This window comes from Ceratotherium simum, chromosome 4 (assembly GCF_057802395.1).
Source record: "Ceratotherium simum simum isolate JZ-2026a chromosome 4, ASM5780239v1, whole genome shotgun sequence".
Taxonomy (NCBI): Eukaryota; Metazoa; Chordata; class Mammalia; order Perissodactyla; family Rhinocerotidae; genus Ceratotherium; species Ceratotherium simum.
The window spans coordinates 86,075,281-86,090,805 of NC_141903.1; the positions used below are offsets into that span (position 1 = coordinate 86,075,281).

A 15,525-nucleotide genomic window follows, 5' to 3' on the forward strand; every position below is an offset into this window, starting at 1 on the left:
AGGGAAAACTTGAAGAGAACTCCAGCAAAGAGCCACTTTTTAATACTGCCAAAACCTGTCCCAGGGTAATTCACATTCAGAATGGGGAAGCTAGAATGAAGTCTGTGGATATTCATTTTAGTTGATGAATACACTTGAGTCAAACACGGAATTCTTTTAGTGTTTCGAAAAAATTCTAAGCTTGAACCAACAAGTTTTTGTATATTTACTGTACCTCCTAGCTTTGATGCGGCACCATCATTGGTAAAATGGTAGGTCTTCTGGACAACTTGGTTAAGATGGCCTGGGGCCTGATAGCGTTAGTTCTTGCCTCAGAGATGGTAGATGTTGTCAGAGAATCGATCAGGGGCTTCACTGACTTGTCTTCTCTCCCCTTCCTCCCACCCACTTCCTGGAGAAACAGGACTGCAGGCACAGCCAGCAACAAACTGTGGTATGCCTCGCTGGCCCTGGTGACGCTCGTCATGTACTCCATTGCCACCGGAGGCTTGATTTTGATGGCGGTGTTTTATACACAGAAAGATGGCTGCATGGAAAACAAAATTCTCCTGGGGGCAAACGGAGGCCTGTGTCTGCTAATTTCAGTGGTAGCCATCTTGCCCTGTGTCCAAAATCGTAAGCACAGTTTTTTCTATTCTTCCTTATTTATGTTATAAGTGTCTTTGAGCTAATCCAATTTTTTAAAAAAATTATGGTCATTCCTTAACATGCCGTGGATAGGTCAGCAATAGGAAAGGTGAGATTCCAGTCTCCTCTTCATATCCCACACTTGGGCTGAATGTGACAGTCAACCATGCCTCATGTTGAGAAAGATCTGAACATAGTGAAGTCAATAAATAAGGTGATAAATATTGCCATTATTAAATCATGTACCATAAGGAGCCTTTAAATGGAAAATGCTCTTAGTGTGTATTAAGTTCTTCTCTATAATCCCTGTGTAAAACTTGAATGAGAAGGCTCCGGAAGGAGCTGTTTCTGGGTTCATCTTTCACTCAAGGCCTGTGGACCAGAAATCAGGGATGGTGTGATCTAGGAGTCAGGAAGCGGGAAATCCGATCCTGACGCAGCCAGCAGCCGGCCCCCTGAGCTAACCTTCCTCAGACCCAAGTCCTTCCTCAGCAAGGCCAACAGAAACCTGTGAGCCTGACCTTGCTCGTGGGTGTTTCAAAGCCAAAAGGAAGAGATGATGATGGGATTTGAAAGTGCTTTAGAAAGCATAGGTCTAGATTGTCTTCTATAAACGACTGATATCTGAAGTCAGTCTGCTGTCTTTGGTTGTAGAGAGAAGTGTCCCTTCCTGTCTAGTGTAGCTCTCTTACTCTACAGTAAAATGTAGGTATCTGTAGGTCTTTTGTAGGTGTCTAACTCTATAGATGATGAAAATGCACATGACATTCATGTTTCTGGATAGGAAAAGGAAAATATGGCCAAAAATGTATAGCCCCTTGAATCCTTTCTAAAGTGGTGATTTATTCATTTATTTATTCATTTATTTTTTTTGCTGAAGAAGATTCACCCTGAGCTAACATCTGTTGCCAATCTGCCTCTTTTTGTATGTGAGCCACTGCCATGACATCGCCACTGACAGATGTGTGGTGTGGTAGGTCTGCCCCTGGGAACTGAAACCCAGGCTGCCAAAGCAGAGGGTGCAGAACTTAACCACTAGGCCACTGGGGCTGGCCCTAAAATGGTGATTTAAAAAGGCCGCTGGTATTGAATAATTTAAAAGTTTTTCTGTACTAAAAATTTCAAGTCCATTATTGAAATTGAGAGTAGTATTATCCCAATCCCTTTAATTGGTCAGTTAAGAATTTCCTAAAATGTTATTAGTATTCAGATTAAAATATCCTTTGGCTTAAATCCTACCTTTTGAAATAGTTATAATATTTTGAAATATTTGGTTTAATGCCATTCATTAGGTGCTAAGGTAAATCTTATTCCCATGCCAAAGAGCAACTTTATAAAAGGGTCCATTTCTATATCTTTATTGTTCATTATAATTTAATAATTTTAATTCTGGCAACAAATTTAACCAGAGGAAAGACTGGGTAAAACTAAATCCTTTCATGTCAACAGCTGGTTGAAATTTCACCAAAAAATGTTAAATCCCTTTTATCACATCCTGGTTACTCTCAACCATCCAGACACTTAGTTTAATTTAAATATTGTAACATTAAAGGCCTTCTGCCGATGAATGCTGAGCCCCATCTCCTTCCTCTTGGGCCTGGACCAACTCTGATATTCCCAAAGGGTTTTGTCCCTTGACAGATAAGGGCTATTTTCCACTGTCATGGACTGTAAGTATCTGATGACCTTGTAGAATCGGAATCCATGCCCTGTGAAATCTTTCATTTACCCCACTAAGCTATGTGATCTCACAAGTAATGATAGTCAATTTTCTTCTGAGATTTTGTGATTTAAGAACTAATGTTACGAATCTCAGGGGGACGAGGCAGTATGTTTAAGTACAGCTGTAGTTGTTATCAAAATAAGGTGTTGGTAGAGAACTTGGCAGAATGCGGCGTCCCTACGATAGCAGTGAGGGTCAGTGTATAACTCCCTCCCCCTCAAGTCTTTTTAGTGTTATCTGAGAAAGACATTATATACCCTTCTTTCCTTTAAAGGTGAGGGTCCAAGTTGGAGGAATATCATTTAGGGGATGGGAAGACCTGTTTTTTTTTTTGGTATATACTTTCTTGTTGAAATTTAAAACACTGACTTAAAGCGTGTCTCTTGTCGTTTTCCAGGACAGCCGAACTCCGGCTTGCTGCAGTCGGGTCTCATAAGCTGCTATGTCACGTACCTCACTTTCTCGGCTCTGTCCAGCAAACCTGTAGAAGTAGGTAAGCCAGCCTTGTTAGGGAGCGTGTGCTTGCAGTATGAATATTTTCATTTGTGGAGGAAGAAATATGTCTCTGTGAGCTATTGTTTAAAATCAGGGATGTAATAAATCAAGCTGAGCCTGTGTTTCTCCAGGGGTGGCGTTGAAGGCTGAGTAATTAATGATTGGAGGTGCCGGAAGTTGAACCCAGGGCCTCATGCATGCCAAGCACGTGCTCTCCCACTGAGCTGTGCCCCCTTGCTTGCAATAAATCAAAATAGAGAGAGGGTCTAGACTTTTTCATTAAATAAAGTCCTTAAGGTGGGAAGGTGGGATATGATAATGAAAATTCCTTCCTTTGAGCCTTCCTGCTGTGGAGGAAAGACATGGACAGCCGTGGGCTGTTGAAATTGCTTTTAGGCCTGATCCACATTTTCCTGCTCTGTGTTTTCAAGGAACATTTGTGTTGTGCTTTGTTTATTTTGTTTTGGTTTTTAGCAGGTTATTAATTTACTTTTCTTCAGGTGGTCGTTTCTCTGACTGTAACAGAGAGAGTGGAAAGAGCGTAGGAGTGGGAAGCAGGAGACAGGCTTTGAGCCCAGCTGCACCCTTTGCTGGCTGTGTGACCTTGAATTGCCATCTTAAATGACATTTATTTCTAGAGACGACAGAGCATGCATGGGCTTTGGGGTTGGACTGCCTGGGTTTATAGCCTGGTTCTGCCACCTACGTAACTTGTACAAAGTGACTTACCTTTCTCCGCCCAGACAACTCACCTTTAAAATAAGAATTTTAATTATTATTTTTACCAGATTATTAGGTAAGATTCCTATTTTATAAGGTGGTTTTTAAGAATTCAGTGAGTATGTGTGTATATGTATATGTAGGTACGGTTCCTGGCACGTGGTGTGCGCTGTACAAGGGTTAGCTTTTATTGTTGCAGAGCAGTGGCCGTGAGTCCTGGAGAGTTGGAAAACATGATTATGTTATAGGTGTTGTTAGATGAGCCTTGGAGCCTTGCCAGTAAAAGACCAAATCTTATTTTGACCTCCAAACTCGTCCTATTTCATCGTCTTTATCACTTTTGTAATATATAAATGTATACACACACATATATGCACATAAGTGTATATAAATGTGTGCATGTTTGAATACATTTGATCTTGTATAAATCAAGTTAAATAAATGTACCCTTTTCTCTAAAATAGAAAATTGAAGTTTTTAAATTTAGAAAGCAAATGCAAAGATAATTTTGAAAGTTTTAGCATATACATGTGCTGTGTATGGGTCTTGTCTTTATAGCCATTTATAGTGCAGAGTGATATAACTGTTGGTCATATTAACTATAGTCTATCATGGATATAATTTTTTTTTTTTTAAAAATCTTTCTTGGATCTGTAAGTTTATTTAAATCTTGTCTCCCTAAGACTTTCTTTTATGCCTGTTTATTAATCTGTGGTTTTGATTTAATGGGGTTTTTGGTTACAGAATTTTTTTTTAATGGCAGCTATCACTTAAAAACAGAAAAAAACTTCTATTTTTAATTTTGGGTGGTACTACTTAAATAACAAAGTCCATATTTTGGTCAGTTTTTTAAAAAGCATTTTTCATTGGCCTGAGAATAAAGATTCCCTAAACCACAGCCTACACAGTTATGTTTACTGTGTCAAGTGTGAGTACCAGTGATAATTTTAGTCCAACTTCAAACACTTAGGCTGTGCATGTTTGTAAAATGGTTTCTAGACTGTTATTTTATGTTTCTGTTCCTGATTTTTGGGTACAGTTGGCCATCAGACCCAGCTTGTGGGTTCAAAATTGAAGACTCTGTTAGATAAAAAGTAAAATACCACTCCTGGTCGTGTTATAGAAATCTTTGTGATGTAGCCTCTCAAAGTTTTAAAAAATCCAGACCACCTCGGAGGTTCCCGGGGTGCAGCCTGAAAGATGTCATGACCATCCTGTTACCGATGGTAAAACGACTTCTCATCTGGGTGGAGGCTGTTGGCCAGACGGCTCTTATGCTGCTGGTACGTGTTTGATTGGTGAGTAGCCTCGACAGTCCTCCAGAGAGGACAGACACGGAGCAGGCTCTCAATTATCTGCACGCCACCTCTGTTCAGAGGCTGCCACATCAAATGGATCTAAATTTACTTTGTATTATTGTTTAAACAGTACTGAAAAAGAGCAAGACTCTTTAAGGTCCTGGAACTGAAGAACCCTTTAGCACTAAGCTGGAATCTGAGGGTCTTGCTCTGAGAGGGTGCTGAGATGGGAGAGGGGTACTCGGACATAGCAGCAGTCTAGTCTGAGTCGAGTCAGACTGTGGAGTGGAAGTTCCCAGTGATAAGTCTTCGCTATTCTAAGCTACCTGAATTTTCCCAGAATGAATGCGTCTGTGAGTTACAACAGGCTTTTCTAATTTGACTATGATTACTTTGTCTTTTCTTTACAAGTTCTAGATGAACATGGGAAGAACGTTACGATCTGTGTGCCTGACTTTGGTCAGGACCTGTACAGAGACGAAAACTTGGTGACTGGACTGGGTACCGCTCTCTTAATTGCGTGCATCTTATATTCATGGTAAGTCTTAGGAGTTACCTGAGGCTGTCTTTGCAGACTTTAAAAGTACAGGAGAAGAATTTAAATAAGTTTCAGCAGCCATGAGGCAGCAAAACAAATACCATCTGAGGAAGAGGGAAAATAGCCCGAAGTAAAAAGGTAGTCTTACACCATGAAATCTAGGTGTTTGGACTTTATTTGCCTTACTCGTATTTATATGGGGTAAATAAATATGGTATGTTGCCATCCTTTAAAAGACAGTTGATTGTTACTTGCTAAAGCATTATTGGAGGACAGAGGAGCACAAAGTGAGGAAGAGATGGTATGAGCCAGGATGTTTTGGCAACTTTCTAATCCAAGGGAAATACCATTTGTTTTGCTGTTGATGGAAAGAGTACGAAGCACTACACACAGGGTCATTTTGTGCTTGGTCCAAGAAAGACAGGAAACGTCCCTTCTCTTTTATGTAAAACCCCACAGTGCTGTTAAGGAGGGGAGGCAGCTGCTAAAAGTCCGTATGACATTTCAGATGCTCATGGTGGGGTTGATGCCACCTTTAAGATGTTTCACAGATTGCTAGAAGGCTAGAAAAGGACAGAAATGATTAACTTCTCATTCTGGGTACATATTTCACTGGTAATTGAACTTGCCTTTGACAGTCACCTTTTCCCATTTAGGTTTTACTTCTGTGTTTTATATTTTGTGTGTTATGTTTCAGCATATAAAGATGTCAGCTTGTCATAGGAGCGTTATAATCTTCCTTTGGCTAAAACTAAACAATCCTGGTGATGATAGCTTGTATAAATAAAATGTCTGTCTGAGGACGTTGGCGTTTTCTCTTACGGCTTCTAACACCCCTAATGCTAGGAGGGGACCAACAGACACAGACATCTTAGAGACCGGAGAGCGGAGTTGTGTCAAGTACTTGTTCAGTCGTGCGCGCGCCGTAGACTGCTTGCTGTGCTGCAGGTGGTGGTTACAACGAAGGCTGTGTAGCACTGATTCCCAGTCTGTCTCTGACGTGGTGACAGTCTCCTTGTTGCAGCAGAAGGGACGTGGTGCCCACTTTCAGGCCTTCGTTTTTATTAACTCCGTAATTGTTCAGTAAGTATCTGCTGTGTACTCAGCAGCAGATGGAGTTTGGGCCCAAGTCAATGAATGTTTTCAGGAAACTACCATAAAGCCACCCAAATTTTGAGTCCTGATTCTTAGGTCCTCTTGCAAGTGTTTGCTTGCTGAGACTGTTATTGTTGGGCTTTGGGGAGAAATGGGAGCAACATGGCTAATTTTATTGGTCACTCCGTTTTTTTTTTTGTATTGATAGATAAAAAATATTGGTAAATCAAGTGAGGAGAAAGTGGGTTACTAAAGTGTAAATGTAGGGGCCGGCCCAGTGGCGCAAGCGGTTAAGTGTGCGCCCTCTGCTGCGGCAGCCCGGGGTTCGCTGGTTCGGATCCCGGGCACGCACCGACGCACTGCTTGGCAAGCCATGCTGTGGCGGCATCCCATATAAAGTGGAGGAAGATGGGCACGGATGTTAGCCCAGGGCCAGTCTTCCTCAGCTAAAAGAGGAGGATTGGCAGATGATAGCACAGGGCTGATCTCCTCACAAAAAAAATAAAGTGTAAATATAGAATATTCTATTTTTAAAATAAAATATATTATGTTTACATAGATACAAAAAATCCTGGAAGGAGATAAACCACACTTAAAATAATGGTGGTGTTAGGGATAACTTATTTTTTTCTCTTGTACCGCTTTTTTGTTAAAAAATTATTTTTACAGTGAGCTAGCATTTCTTGTTTGTTTTTGTATTATCAGAAAAAAGCTATAGGGGCTGGCCCCGTGGCTTAGCGGTTAAGCGCGTGTGCTCCGCTACTGGCGGCCCGGGTTCGGATCCTGGGTGCGCACTGACGCACCACTTCTCTGGCCATGCTGAGGCCGCGTCCCACATACAGCAACTAGAAGGGTGTGCAACTGTGACATACAACTAGCCACTGGGGCTTTGGGGAAAAAAAAGGAGGAGGATTGGCAATAGATGTTAGCTCAGAGCCGGTCTTCCTCAGCAAAAAGAGGAGGATTAGCACAGATGTTAGCTCACGGCTAATCTTCCTCACAAAAAAAGAAAAAAGCTATAAAGATAACTTGACAGAATAAAATCATATGTTTTTGTGGGTTGCTGGATGCCTAATAGCACATGAAAAAAATGTTTGCCCCTCAGATAAAACAAGGCTTAGATTTGCTATAAACCCATTGATGGAAAGGGGCAAAAATTCTACTTAGCAGGCTGATAGAATTGCCACAAATGGCGTTATTTTGCATCACAGAATTTTCACCCTGTTCGATTTTTGCTGCCACCCTTGAGTGAAAGATGATAAATAAAACATTGCCTCTTCTGGAATTCAGAGGCACCCTAGTGGAGGTTGGTATGGTCTAGTCTGATGTTCCCAAAAGATAACAATTTTCAAAGCTGACGGATGCTACTTAAAACCTCTAAATGCCAATAGCAAACGTTATTGAATGCTGGTCATTAAACTGCAAAACCGTTAGTGCCCTGTGGCATGAGGAGACGGACAGCAGCCGCACCGAGTGGAGAGGAGGAGACACCGGGCAGCTCTGGGCTGTTCGTGCAACACGTGGCCTGAGCACAGTCCCTGCGACGGCAGCTGGTTCCTCCCAGGGGTCAGTGAAGGCCGCGCTGGGATCTGGGGGTTAGTGTTTGCTGGGATCATCCATTGTAGCTCCAGGAGGAGCCAGCTCACTGAACTCTATAACCAGCATCTTGGAGCTCACAGGGAAGTGAGTTCAGGCCTGTAGGGCCTTGAAAAAAGGGAATGCTGCTGGGGTGGGAGGCGCCCGGTTAGGAGGCTTTCACATCTTGACTCCTAGGGTTTACCTCTTCCTCCCAGACTCAGAGGAATGAAAGGGGGGAAGACGTTACAAAAAGAGGCTAGATGGACACTGTCACTTGAACACAATTGCAGGAATATCTAGAATTCTTGATAGAAATTATAGGACGCCACAAGACTGGATAGTGTGTACATTAAAGGGAGAAGCAATCTCCCATTTTCAATGAAGTCCAAGATGGCCTGGGGCTGACTTTTCTGTAAGGTCATAGAAGGCTCACTGCATTATCTTCTCACCCCTCTGGAGTCCCCTCTAAACATCCCGCCCAACAACACACACACACACTTCTTTAGGGGGCTGTCATGAGGACCTCCATCCTCAGGTTCTGGTTTTCTGTCCCCAGTCCTACTTCTGGCACACTCACTGTGATTATATCTTATTCTTCGCTGTCTCAGCGTGGAAGAAGGGGTCAGCCAAAACCCACTCCCTGGCTTTTTGACAGGCTGCCCTTGCTCCAGAAGCCCCTTCTACTGTACCCAGGCATTACTGCTGTGAAGAAGCATCATGACTTGGACCCATGCACGAGTTCCCCAATGGCTCCTTCTGTAGGCCGAGGCCCCCACGCCCCTTAGCCCTGGATCCTTGCTGTGACAGGCCCCAGCTTCCTCCAACTATTCCTAATTCCCTCCTTGGTCTCTGGATTTTGATTGAAATTATTATTCTGTTGGCTTCAAGTTCAAGCTGCCAGGTTGGACAGGATCCTGGGGTCAATCAAGTTCAATCCCCTCATTGTACATAAAAGGAAACTGAGGCATGGAGCCGATCCTGTAGCTCTCCACCCCCAATTTCAGGAAACCTTCCTCAAGTCTCCTTTGCTGGAGTGTTTGGAGAGACGGGTCATTTTCTTTTTCCTGGGCTGGCTTGGAGTAAGGTAGGTTCTTCACTGAGGTAGAAGGGTAAGCCGGATGACTCGCATAATTATATTATTAGGAGGCATTTGTGCTGGAAGACAGTCCCTGGCTACTTCAGTTTTAGCTATGCATAAGAGAAAAAATATTATTTAAGCTGTCTAGGAATTTGAATACAAGATTAGAAAAACTAAGAATCTTTATAAAATGTCAAACAACTTACTAGTTCAAAATGGGACGTTCACAGCAATATGGCAGACCATGTGAAATAGATACAAGGTTGGTACAATGGCATTGGAGAGAAGATTGGCTTAAACTGAGAAAAGTTGGCAAATCAAGGAGGGGTATCTATTCTTTTGGTGTGTTCTGGATCTGCTACTCTTATTTAGGAAAAAAGGGAGGGGGGCACTGTATCTTTATTTTGGGATTCGTGCCACTCCCTAAACTACCAGCTAGAAATGTCCATGGCTCTGTGTCAGGGGGCATGTTGAGGTGCGCCTCCAGCTCATATAGGACTCTGGTCTCCTTTGGGAGCTCTGAGTCACCAATTACACGGTACGGGAAACATAATTGAACTTCATCACACAAAGGCTGGGAATAGTCACAAGATCTCTCAAGGGCCTGCCCTGTAACTTTGTCAGGGAGGCAGAATAGAATGTGTGGTCTCCAACCAGAAAGTCTGGACGTGGTTTTTAGAGATTTTCTGTCATCTAGGGGAGTTTGGCCAGTTCTAAAGCAGCTGAAGCAGATACAGAGGGGTACCCGCATTTCGAATCTCTCTGTCAATATGGAAGAGGTCCTGGGCACGGCAGTGGTTCCCAGGTTGGTTGTCACAGACTGCAAGGCACCACTGGCTTTTTGTGAGTGGGGGTGAGAGAGAGTCAACACACTCGGTGCACTTGACATTCTCTGTACCGTAAAAACGTTGTCTCAACCAAATGCTGTTAGTCTCCTTCCACCCCGCACAGGAAGGACTGGGTTAAAGTCATTCATACCTTAGCCGTGGAAGAGAAGAGGATAGGGATAATCAGGGAATTGTTTCATAGCAACTTGTCTTGCACTGACCAAACAGATGGGTCAGTTATAGCCAGAATGCAGACAATAAGAATTTGTGATGCCTTTTAAGAGCTTGTAAAAACAATGTTTTCTTGATAATTCCACGAAGAGTGTTTTGCAGGGAAAGGCCATGACTGAATAAAGACCTTGTTTTTCAGTGATATCTATACTCGTAGAAGTCACGTGTCACTAACGATGAACTGAATATAGGTATTTTTAGAAGTAAGAAGGAATACTTCCCCGTTCAGTGCTCTCTGATGGTGGAAGTGAAGTGGCAAAGGTACCAGAATCAAGTTTGTTTTTCTGAAACCATTTTATTCCAAAGACCTTGTAAAATGGAATATTTATTCTAGCTCTTTAAAGAAGGAATATCGTCTTTCAGATGAAAATTCCAGATATTAATCTCTTCCTAAAATTGAAAGTTACATCCCCACCCCCATGGAAACTATATACTGTATTAAATCATAATTCACATGCACAAAATATAGCACACTCATAAATGCAGGAGCAAGGCGTATGTCTTCCTTGGGTGCACAGCCCTTGGGAAACGTCTCTGTCATTCCTCTGACCGGGCACAAAGTCGGGAAGTGGGGGTGGAGTGGGCCTTGATTAGCATCCGTCTGTTCACAGCAGAAATGAAAGTGATGCTTATTGGGCTTGAGTGGAGCACAAAAGAAGCAATGCGCTTGGATCCCAGAGGACCTTTTGGTGAGGAAGGATTTTTATTGTTTATTTGCATCTCACTGATCTCTTCTCTCCTTGGAAAAGAGGAGGAGAAGGAGTGGAGAAGGCAGTGTTGCCTCACGTGGGTTATTTGGTTGAAATGAGTCTGTTAATTCCTGCCTCTCCACTAGCCAACAACACCCGCCTCTGCGTCGTTGGTCTTTTTCACTGAGTCCCCAGTGCTTAGAACAGGGTCTGACGCATGGCAGGCCTTCAGCAAATATTTCCTAAATGAACCTATACATTTAGCTGGAACTCCAAGTATTGTATATATTTCTATTTGCTTAAAATGTTCCCCCCTACTTTTTTTTCCAGGAAAAATAAATACCTTTTTTACCCCCGTAAGCCAAATTTTATAGCATTTTGTCTTTGTAGATATGGGGAATGTGGTGGGAAGAGTTTTTTTTGTTTTTGTTTTTGGTTTTTTTTTGTGTTTTGATCAGCCCTGTGCTAACATCTGCCAATCCTCCTCTTTTTGCTGAGGAAGACTGGCCCTGGGCTAACATCCGTGCCCATCTTCCTCCACTTTATATGGGACACCGCCACAGCATGGCTTGCCAAGCAGTGCGTTGGTGCGCGCCCGGGATCCGAACCGGCGAATCCTGGGCTGCCGCAGTGGAGCGCGCGCACTTAACCGCTTGGGCCACCGGGCCGGCCCCGGAAGAGTTTTTTTAATCATACTGACACCTACATACTCAGTGTTGAATTTCCCAACAGAAAACCTTGTTCTGCCATAGGCTGATTATCACAGTAAATAACTGTGACCTCTGCTTTTCAGGCCTTTGCTTTTTATTGCCGTCTCTGGGTTCTTTCATTTCTTTTGTGAGACTAGTCAAAGGGAGGGGAAAGATAAAAGCAAAATCGGAAAATTATTTTGGCATTTGAGGGAGAAGAAGCAAAAACCAATAGTGAAAATCAAGATTACAGGACCAAGAGACATCTTATTTCTTACCTACAAATTTCTCTTGGCATAAAATGATCTAATGTAGTCCATATAAAAAGACATCAACTGTAGAATCGGTCTGCCGTTTTTGAAATAAAGTGGAATATTAAAACAGACTACAGTCATATGTTGCTTAATGACGGGGACATGTTCTGAAAGATGCATCGTTAGGCGATTTTGTCATTGTGCAATCATAGAGTGTACTTACACAAACCTACATGGTATAGCCTGCTACACACCTAGGCTCTGTGGTACTAATCTTATGGGATCCTATTGTATGTGCGGTCCATCGTTGACTGAAACATTATTATGTGGCACATGACTGTACTTCTATTTGAGCAGCCTGAACTGTAGGTTACAGCGAGCCTCTCCCTGGAGCATTGGCCGGGCGGCTCTGCCCTTTCTGTGATGTGATATGACACGTTATATGCTCTCTCCTTTTTGTTTGTTTCTTAGTTTGACATCGACAACAAGATCAAGTTCTGATGCTCTGCAGGGGCGGTATGCAGCTCCTGAACTGGAAGTAAGTTCATTTCCTTTTCTTGTCCTGTTCATCTCAGAAGACCCATTTTTCAGGAAGCCTTTTTATGTTTATTTGCATTTTCATTGATCTGCATTTTATGATCCCATTTTTCTCCTTGGGGAAGAAGAATACAATTTTTGTACAAAAAAAGAAATGTCCTGTGTATACAATGGGATTAAAATGAACCTTGATTTTTCTCCAATAAAATTGGCCTCTTCTTATGTGGCGTCCTGTTGCCCATCTCCTACCAGAGGCCTGGTTAGCTTTATCATGCTTCTCTCTTCTCTTTTCCTTTGTCATAATGGAATATGTGTGGTGTTTTAAACTTCTAGTCCATTCCTTTGTTTTATACCTGTCTGTGCCCTCCATACATAGCACGACCACGAGGTTATATACTAGCTGTTTTGGAGGAGGAGAGAAAGATGAGGGAGGAAAGGAACAAGCATTTGCTCTGTGCCACACTCCTGAGCATCGCCTATACATTAGCTTGTTTAACTGCATCAGTTCCACCCCCTGGGCCTTTCATTGGGAACAGGATTGTGAACAACGCGGGTCCCAAGAATCAGGGTAGTCCGCAGATGTCTGTTATTTTCTTACTTGTGTAAAAGTGTTTTTCTGGGGTCCTAAATGGAACACCCCCCAAACGTCCATCCAAAAAGGTCCAATCAGATGGAGGCAGGCAGGAAAAGACCCAGCCTTGACCCCAAGAATGGAAAGAATGAGAGGTTTCACTGAGGCCTAAGACATAGAGCACTTGCTGTGTGCCATGCACTGGTCTGAGCGCTATGTGTGTGATTTCGTTGAATCCTCATACAAACCCAATGAGGGTCTTATCTCCATTTTACAGAAGGGAAAAATAGAAACGTTAAGTCATTTATGCTTGATTCGTCAGCATGTAAACCGTGCACCCTGGCTCCAGAGTCTGTGTTCCTCACCACTGCTGCCCAGGAGCTCAGCTGCCGTCTCCTGGCCCTGCTGCTGACCCGGCCTGGCACCTGGCCCTGGCTGCACTCTAATCGCTTTCCCTGGGTGCAAGAGCCCTGCTGTCTGTGCAGAGATGGGCACTTTTCTCTGCAGCTGGGTCTCTGGGGATGGGCTTTCCTGCACCTGACCTAGAGATAGTGAACCATTATGAAGGGCTGTCAATCTGCCAGCATCATTTACCAGCTCTTTCTGTCACTTAAAAAAGGAGAGCACTGTGCTGAGTTTGAATAGGTTCCTGCCTATTCTGCAGAAGAGAATGGTCTCTAGAAGGCAGGCTTTTGTTCTCACCACTGACTGGGTGGCCACCTGCTGAGGCTGCACTGTTATGGTTTCAGTATCCCCATTGTGTACAGAGTTAAAGCTCAAAGAACAGTCTTTCAGTTAGATTTCAGAGAGGATGTTTTTCTTCTCATTCCAAGGAAAAACGTCCCAGTGTTTCCTTCGGAACTGGGGAGCAGGCAGCGTGGAAGTGGGTTTGCTGTCCTCGCATGATGTTTCACAGGATATACCTTTGAGAGAAAGTTAGTGGTTTCTTGTGGTTGCATGAGCTTCAAAAGAACGAGGACCCCAGCACACCGTGTCTTGGGCCCAATGAATGGATTAGCGAATCTCAGACTGTGTCCTTGATCCAAGATTCCGCCAGGGCCAATCCCTCTATTACAAGTTTCCTGGATGCAGGAGGGAAACCAGGCCTTGGCCTTGAGGTGTATAAATGGGCCGAAGGCTCAAGCTCCCACGTCCTTGTCTCTGGCTCTCTGTAGTAAAAATATCATCAGCCAGAAAGTGCTGAGGACCCAGAACTTCCCAGACTGTCTTGATACATGTAATGTTCCTTATTCTGTTTACCAGAGCCCTTCTGGAATCATGCAGTAATTTTCCATAACCTGATATATTTTTAACTAACTTGATTGTTTTGGGTAGGTCAGAAACATGGTACGAAATTTGAAACGTACCAAAGACTCTTCAAAGGACAGCATCCCGTCCAGCCCCGGCCCCGGCCCCCTGCCTCCATCGAGGCAGCAGTTCAGCAGCCTGATTTTCATAGGAGATGAGGCTAGGCCTCCTGCTCCCAGACTCCTTAGCTTTACCGGCTCTGGCTCTGTCGGGTCCGCCATCTCCTGGATGCTGCATGCTGCCTACTGCCTCTTGTGGATCTCAGAGTTCCCATCCTGCATTCTGTCTCAGCCCTGCCACTAAGCTAGTTTTGTGATATCAGGCCAGTTGTTTAACCTGCCTGGCCTCAGTTTCCTCAACTGTAAACAGGATAATAGCCCCAGCCTCCGAGGTAGAAGGGGACTGAATGGAGTAGGGAGTAGAGCAGAGCAGCAGGAGACAAGAGAGCATCTTGTCTCGCTCACCCTGCATTTCGGGTTGAGTTCTCCAGAAGCAGCTGCCAAGATGGAGTGCAGGACGTGCAGGATATTTATTAGGGATCAACACATGTGGAAGGAAGGAAGGGGAAGAGGCAGCGTTGGGTAGAGGGTGAAATTGAAGGGTGCTGCAGGCTGGACAAAACCTCTGCCGACCCCGTGGGGGCTCCAGAGCAGATAGGACCCATCAGGGCTGTGCCCAGGGATCAGTGGCTGGGCCTTTACACCCCTGCCAGGAGCACTCAGTGTGGGATGCCCAGGAGGGGTTTGCTCTAGGGCAAGGCAACTCTGCAGCTGGGGCAGAGCCTGGAGCAGTGGGTTCCATCTGCTCCCAGCGCTCACAGTAGCTGAGCGAGCTCTCAGTGTGTGCCTTTAAAGGGGCTGCAGGTGGCTCACCTCCATGTCCACTGTATTTCCTGTCACCAGCACCTGAGCATCTGGGAAGAACAGATGCTTAGAACTTTCTGAAAGGGTAATGTGGGCAGTTCGGGGCCTGGAAAGTAGTTCAGGCAGGGGAAGGCGTGGCACGTGGGTGGCCTGCAGCGCTTTCCTGATGTGGAGAGCGAAGAACGGACAGCAGGCCACCTGACTGTTGGTTTTGCTTTCGCAGGTAGCTCGGTGTTGTTTTTGCTTCGGCCCCAGTGGAGAGGGTAAGTGGGGAGCTTTCCTTCTGTGCGTCCCTGTGGGCCTGCAGCCTTGTATCTCTAGTCTGTGGGCACAAGTAACTGAAATGGTAAGGGGCAATTTTTATTCCAAAGCTGGTTTACTGTTTGTATACTTTTCACATTCTT

At 44.1% G+C, this 15,525-nt stretch overlaps 1 protein-coding gene across 1 annotated transcript in view; it reads left to right on the forward strand.

The window, feature by feature from the left end:
• The window catches only part of SERINC5 (serine incorporator 5), a 90,413-nt gene that overhangs the window by 67,487 nt on the left and 7,401 nt on the right, over window positions 1-15,525 (forward strand). Inside the window, exons 6-10 of the mRNA XM_087430124.1 lie at window positions 404-615; window positions 2,748-2,843; window positions 5,275-5,401; window positions 12,314-12,380; window positions 15,345-15,384. Coding sequence (XP_087286250.1) covers window positions 404-615; window positions 2,748-2,843; window positions 5,275-5,401; window positions 12,314-12,380; window positions 15,345-15,384 — 542 coding nt within the window. The remainder of the gene's footprint in view (window positions 1-403; window positions 616-2,747; window positions 2,844-5,274; window positions 5,402-12,313; window positions 12,381-15,344; window positions 15,385-15,525) is intronic.